This window comes from Pyricularia pennisetigena (genome assembly GCF_004337985.1).
Source record: "Pyricularia pennisetigena strain Br36 chromosome 4 map unlocalized Pyricularia_pennisetigena_Br36_Scf_6, whole genome shotgun sequence".
Classification (NCBI taxonomy): Eukaryota; Fungi; Ascomycota; class Sordariomycetes; order Magnaporthales; family Pyriculariaceae; genus Pyricularia; species Pyricularia pennisetigena.
The window spans coordinates 733,584-740,535 of NW_021940918.1; the positions used below are offsets into that span (position 1 = coordinate 733,584).

The 6,952-nt window shown below is 47.2% G+C and overlaps 3 protein-coding genes across 3 annotated transcripts; 2 read left to right on the forward strand and 1 right to left on the reverse strand.

Annotated features, from left to right (window-relative positions):
* Positions 1–1,574: 1,574 nt before the first annotated feature.
* PpBr36_05815 (uncharacterized protein) lies at positions 1,575–1,898 on the reverse strand (the record flags this gene model as incomplete). The annotated part of the gene is given in 2 exon segments (XM_029892963.1): positions 1,575–1,798; positions 1,811–1,898. 2 exon segments carry the CDS (start codon positions 1,896–1,898, stop codon positions 1,575–1,577), a joined length of 312 nt encoding a protein of 103 aa, XP_029746342.1.
* A 97-nt stretch (positions 1,899–1,995) lies between these two features.
* On the forward strand, positions 1,996–4,038 carry PpBr36_05816 (uncharacterized protein; the record flags this gene model as incomplete). Its single annotated transcript, XM_029892964.1, has 4 exons — positions 1,996–2,428; positions 2,494–2,811; positions 3,760–3,798; positions 3,845–4,038. The coding sequence occupies 4 exons, from the start codon at positions 1,996–1,998 to the stop codon at positions 4,030–4,032; spliced, it is 978 nt and encodes a 325-aa protein (XP_029746339.1). The 3' UTR covers positions 4,033–4,038.
* Positions 4,039–4,674: 636 nt separating this feature from the next.
* Positions 4,675–6,744, forward strand: PpBr36_05817 (uncharacterized protein; the record flags this gene model as incomplete). The annotated part of the gene is made up of 3 exons (XM_029892965.1): positions 4,675–4,726; positions 5,380–5,495; positions 5,737–6,744. The coding sequence occupies 3 exons, from the start codon at positions 4,675–4,677 to the stop codon at positions 5,914–5,916; spliced, it is 348 nt and encodes a 115-aa protein (XP_029746340.1). The 3' UTR covers positions 5,917–6,744.
* Positions 6,745–6,952: the final 208 nt, after the last annotated feature.

Here is a 6,952-nt window from a genome sequence, read left to right on the forward strand (position 1 = left end):
GCGTCTGCAGGTCACAAATGCAGCACCGTTCGCACCCTAATGGGCACCTGGAAACTGGCATCCCTGTCTTTCATTTCTCCGTAAAGCCATGCGAACCTCATCAAGTGCACTGTAGAATTATCCGCTTCTTGAGATTACATATTAAGCTGCTGCCAGGTCTCCTAATTCAAACTGGGTTACGTGTAGGCAAGCAAGGTCACACACGACTACAGCAGACTCTCTTCTCCGATCCAGGCTGTTCTGTGCGCCAAGGATATAATGCGTCTAAGCAGCGGGGTTAGCGGTAACCGCCCGTCATCCTCTGGGCCTATGGGGTTTCGACTGCGGGAGGTTGTTGTTCCTTGGGATCAAACCCAAAGCCGCCTATAACCCTGAGATGAAAAAGAAATTAGGCTTGAGCAGGTAGGCTTAGTCTCATCGGGTTAGTTTCAATCAATCAGAAACGCTCGACAAGGGTTGGCTGTCTTCATTTATCGTTCAGATTATCTCGACAGGCTTAGTTGTAGCCGCTTCGGCTGATGGACCATCTACATCTGGCGCCATTAAGGGAGGCATCCAAAGCCAGGTGCGTCTCTTAGTTATTAAAAGCAGGGTGGACAAATGTGCTTCCTTTCTCTTGTTTTTCAAATTTAGCCTACAACGTATGTTCACGGCCACCTATCGTTATCATCCTTGGCGGAAACGGAACTAACAACACAGATGCTTTGGCCTCCTACTAACTCCATATATTTAAACATAATTCGCAATTAATATTCACCAACAAAACCAATAGGGGTGTTGCAGGCCTATCAATTCCATTGCAAATCCTTAGCAACGAAGTTCATTTCGCTCAATCAACCAGAGGAACGACATGCAGTAGCGCGATTATACAGATAACACGCTGATAACGCGTACTGTTTGGCGCCCCGGGTTTGCGGCTATGGCGCGGTGTGGTTTGTTGGTAATGTGTAAAAAGGGGCGGTTCGGTCTTGCCCGCGGATGCCATTGGACGGAAGGACCTTGGCAGGCGAGTGCGGTGTAACAGCACCTGAATAGAAGTACGAGCGACCGTCGGTGCGTTACTCCGCCCACCATCAATCAATCAATGCATTCTTGTGTATCGCCCTAACGCGTGCTGATTGCCAGAATTTAGAGGAGTCAACCTCGTTCTTATTCGTCTTGAATGTCTTGCAGTGGCGCGCACGGACTAAAAGTGGTTGCCCCAGGGCAACTACTTTTAGTCCGTGCGTTTCCCCCAGGTGATGCTGCGAGTCTGGAGAAGCCTCAGCCTGCTGCTGTATGCGCTCCGTCTGGCTTGGCCGAAACTCCACCCAAAAAGTACCCAGTACAGTGATCGCTGTGTGGGGTCAATTCGTAGGTTGAATGACGGATCGTGTAGGTTCCTTGATGGTTCTAGGTCGTACCTTATGATGGTGTGAAGGAGCAGGCCTCTATCGATTTGTCCTTTTTCTGAAGGTTTGTTGTGGCATAGGATGGCTGGTTATCTGTCCTTCCGAGCTGCACAGATATTTGTGCCAAGAGAACACTTTTCCAACTTGGGATTTGAATGATTTAAACAAAGATTCATTGGAACCTCAAAGTCTACCTGAACGCATTTCCGTCCTCAATGCAACCTTGGAGATCCCACCGCCTCTCCGACCTCCATCCACATCCCTGGCTGCAACCTTGGACCTGTGCCCCGCAGACATTTGTGCTCCTCTTGAAATCGTGTATTCCAAAACTTGATAGGTAGCCAAACCTCCGATCCTTACGGTGGCGAGAGATGAGGTTGCCCCGCCCCCGCCCATAAGACAACCGGCTTAGAAATTACATAGTACTACGTAAGCCTTGATATCTTTATGACCAATGTCTATACCCTCTAAGCCTTTACTACTTATTATCCCCCGCTCCAATCTCATTACGAAGTCTTTACCTTCTTGTCCTTGTTACTATCTGTATCACTGCTCGCTTGTTGCAGCCAAAGTCTTTATTGTTTGACTTCAGTATCTCGTAATAATGGATTACCCAAATCTTGCAGTCCTCCAAGCTAGCGTAAATGCTACAAAAGCCAAAGTTGCCGACCTTGAAGGTCAATTGGTTCAGGCTAGAGACGAAAACGCAGCCCGAGAGAGAGAAATGATAACGGCTATGCTCAAGCAAGCAAAACTCCCTGACAGGTTGGAATCAAGATCTTTTCGTGCTGAAGTGAACCAAATTGCAGAGCACTGGTCTCGGTATGGACCTAGTAAATCAGGTCTTACCTTTGGAACGTTGATTTGTCTCTGTCGATCACTTCCGAGAACCGACTGGGATCTCCTGCAACGGCACCCTGAGACATTTCGAGAACAAGCTCCTTCGGTTAATGAGCGCCTCGGTACATGGAAGTGGGAAGTCTGGGAGTGGTTTCGAAAGTTCGTGAATCCTGAACTCCAGAAAAGCTGTGTTGCTGGTGAGCTATCAAAATTATTTATTTCTGTCTTTTCTTTCAGCTTTAGTTAGGCTGACATCTTAAAGCAATGACTTTTGAAAATTTCAAGGATGATCTTCCTGGATTGAACAATCAATTGCAATGCATCCAAAGGCAAACTAACGCCGCAGAAACCATTCAGCTGCCTTCCGCAACTTTTCAAAATCCTTCCGGAACACCTGTTGATAAAGTTACTCAAAATGAAAGGAATGAATCATGGAGTCGAAAGTCCCCTGGCACAACCTCTTGTAACCCAAGAGAATGCAATCTCGCCGATTTAGTACCAGTGTCCCGGGCCGCCCTACTAAGCCAGCCGCCAAGACACCTCTCTTCTGTAGCGTCGTACGCAAACAGTGAAAGCTCTAGTATGTAAACTGTCTTAGTTTGCTGCGATCATTGTTGACCACGGTGAAGATATCGAGAATTCCGAGTCCAACCACCACCCACAAAAGCGACGGCGGACTGACGGGCTATCGGGTAATGCACACTTTAATAAGCCTCCCAGCATCCAACTACCAGTACCAGCATCTCGGGCTTCACAGGAAACCCTCACTCAACCTCTACAACCATTTCCTCATACATGTGCGGATCCTCAGCCCCTGAACGTCAACGGTCAACAGGAAACTGGCATGAACGGATTTCCGGCGCGTCCATGGACGCGCACGACCCACCTCCACATGACAGCACATCATTCATGAAAATCGGCTCTGTAATCAATCCCTCAGACCCACAAAATCGCACAGGTAGGACCCTTTCTCGAACCAAAGTCTCCGAATTATGCTTCTCTGACAAGCAGTCGATGTTTGCGTCTCGCATGCAGATCATCGTTTGATGAATGGCTGGGCCGAAACTTTTGGGTCGGATAATTTCCCTTACTATAACCATGAAGATAATCGACAAAGCGACAACCCAGCTTGTCTGTCAACGGATTTGTCGGACTTTTATCAGAAGGGATTTTCGCACTGGAATGACGAATCCACTACTGGAGCGGTACAGTCATTGGCAGCCAGTGGCTTCTGGGGCCTTCCTGGATTAAACAACCTTTATTCGATTCTAGCAAATCAGAAATTACGAAGCTTTCTTGATCAAGCACTCGGGCCAGGACCATACATTATTCGGCACTGCAGCTGGTGGAGCGGGGCGGCATCGGATGGCCAACCTATCTACTTGAAGCGGAATACTGAACGAAGTGATGAGTGCCTGGGTTTACACATACTACTCCAAGGAACATGCATCCGATATTTTACCGGATCTCACAAAGAAAGCTGGCCGGCAGAAGGGTTGCCGACGTTCATCAACTATGATCAGGACAGACTTCAAGTTTACAAACAGGAAACTATCTCGAATGGATTGTAAGTAAAATATAAATTTGAGGCCCGACACAGAATCTAACCTCAGGCCTTTTCAGAACATTGTTCGACCCCAGAATAAATCATCAATTCGAAAATGGTTCGGCGATGACAATCATCTTTGGCAAGGAGGAGACGTTGGAAGGCTGGGCGCCGCTGCTGGTAGAGAACCCAAACCTGGGCCATTTTCTTGAGAAGATGAAGCAAGATTTGAACATCGGCTGGAACATTGGATAAATCTAGTCCAAAACTTCAGTGTTTGTTTGTAGTGTTGACATTAGTTGGGAGTACATACATAAAGCGCGAATCGGGGCATCCTAGACTTGACTAGTCCACAGTTTGTGCATCCGTTCTTAGTCCCCTTGCCACCACAATTCGGGCATGCCATTTTCGTGTCGGGAAGGGTTGTGTCGGTATCGGTGTGTCGTGAGACTGAAAGGCTAGTAGACGTTGAGGGGGTTGACTGTCTAGTAAAAAGCCAGTTCTACCATGGAGTGGCCACCTGCCAACTAAGTAGCAAAATATCAAAGTCAAACCCCTCATACGAGTGGGACGTTTCCACTCAATACCGCCAATGAAGACATCCGAGGATGATTAAAACGAGACCATCCGAGGGTGAGTAGCGGGGCAGGTGACTGTACACTTAGTCATTTTTGGGGAGGAAGTGGGTCTTAGAAGGGAAGACATGAACCTACTATGGTTAAACCAGACCTCGCAGGGCCCATGGTCGACCATTTTAAAGTTGACGAAAATGTGAACGAGAGGACACGATGTGCCCTCAGTTTAGCTTCTGCCCAATGCAGCCCATTGTTAATATCAGGGATTAGGTTATCGCAAGCTCTTAGCGTTAAAATAACCATACTGCGACGTTCATCAACTATGATCAGGACAGACTTCAAGTTGCCAAACAGGAAATTATCTCGAATGGATTGTAAGTAAAATATAGATTTGAGGCCCGACAGAGAATCTAGCCTCAGGCCTTTTGGTAGAGAACCCACACCTGCGCCATTTTCTTGAGAACATTGGATAAATCTAGTCCAAAACTTCAGTGTTTCTTTGTAGTGTTGACATTACTTGGGAATACAGCTTTGTTCAAAGTTTCACCGGTTAGCACAAGGGCGCTTTGTGTAAGCGGTTCGGTCCTTGCAGTTTTTAACATCACGGTTAGTCTCGCTTTTTTCGACTTTCCTAAAGGCTTAGGCGGACGGAGGCCGGGAATGGTGGGTCCTCTGAGGTTACATATACCTCTGCGGCCTCCACGTCTCTCCATGCAACCTCCACGGACCCACCGCCCCAGATTTTTACGCTGCACCTCGAAGGATACGAAAAATAAATTATATCAGCTTCCACTTCACGACGTATCACTGCTTATACTCTGGACTTTGTCAATTACGAAACCTGTTATTTTGTACCGCGGTTTAGTAGCCCATACATATATTAAACATTATTGTTTTGTCTTACTGTAGAAAATTTACACAAATACGTTACAGGAACTACTTTGCACCCCCATAGCCGGTAGGCTTTCAAGCAATAGCTTTTCTCATCACATGGCTTGAATGTCTTATGAAATCATCCGTTATGTAGGCCATGAAGTGGTGGGTCCTTGGAGGTTACATCGAGAAGGCCGGGAGGTGGTGGGTCCTTGGAGGTGCATCGAGAGGTACACGGTAGAGGATGAATTGCCTAAAGTTATGCTGCTGGTGGGTTATTAGGGCGAATACGATACATGCATACGTATTAGGTAACCTCCTGCTACCTATCGTTTTTATCGGCCGAAATGCAGCGAGTGTCCTAGTATTAAATTGCTGCTCTTAACACCCAGCCCTACGACGACAATCATCGAGAATTCCTACTTAAATACACGTTCTAAAGTAATTTCCCAACCTAAATATCTAGCTACAAGCATATAAGGCCTCCTTTTTTTATTTACTACTATTACAGCGACGATACCCAACGGAAGTTAAAGCCATGGAAGATTGCCGCAGATTTTTTGATTTCTCTACGGGGGGCGTCCCGCATTCAAATAATGTGCCCGTATTCGTGGCTCCGGGCAATTTTGGCTGCCCCCAACCAGCACCGGGATCGGCTTCCATTTTCCCGGATATAAGCATCTGCGATTAAAACAGCGGGCTTCCAGGTTTAGGCGTGGGTAGCAACTTTGGCACCGTAAATGCTGGAGTTTTGCAGGCTCATCAAGATCTAGGCACAAGTCAGCAAATCACTGCGGACGTCTTCAATTGGGACGCGATAATGTAAGAGTTCCTGAAACCGGAGGAAGTTGCAGATGGACAGCTGTCTGAGACGGACCTTGGAAATACCGAAATGCAGCTTCGGGAAGCTCAACATATTATGCCGTGCTGGCAAAACGAGCAGCAACGCCCAACCATATCAAACGTCGAATCGCTCATTTCTGTCCCCGCCCCCTTTTATTAGGTGCCGTCAAATCCTCTGTTTGGTGCACCACATATGGATGGCGGCGTTTTTGGTTGGCTGCAATCCTTATTAGCTGTTATGGGTAGTCCAGGGTATAAACCAAATTCACATATCCCTGTGGGCTCGACTTATGCAAACAACCTCGGATTATCTTTCTATGCGCAACATTTCAAATCTAGGGCGCCAATATACGAGAACGTGCCTGCTGCAGGGGCAAACAGAAACAAAAATACAGAAAAGTTGCCCGTCGCACTAGGCCAGCAGCGGGGTGGGGATCGATGCGAATCGCTCGTTTTTGCGCCAACCACGCAAAAACATCCACGACCTTATGCCGAAACTCAAAAGAAAAGGAAGAAGCAGCAACAACTCGAGGTCAACGCGGTAAAGAATAAACGGGCGAGGGTTTTCTCTGTTACCACCAAATCTCATTTGATCTTGAAGGGCAGTGCCGAAAATGAAATAAAAAGGATAAGGCAGCGACAAGCTGTACGAGGCCGTTCAGCGGTAATTACGTAAACTCAGCCTGTTGATTTTTGACACCGAACAGTATGCGTTTGCGCCAGCCCGGGGGCAAACGAATAATGGACGAATTAATGGTCCAGTAGGAAGCGGTCGGAAATAGTTTTTCTGTGTATATTTCCATCTCAGAGTTCATTGGTCCCAGTTCGTGGTTTTCCTGGAAAATGTGCTAATGTATGGCGTTGTAGTTGAGGGGCAATGCGTG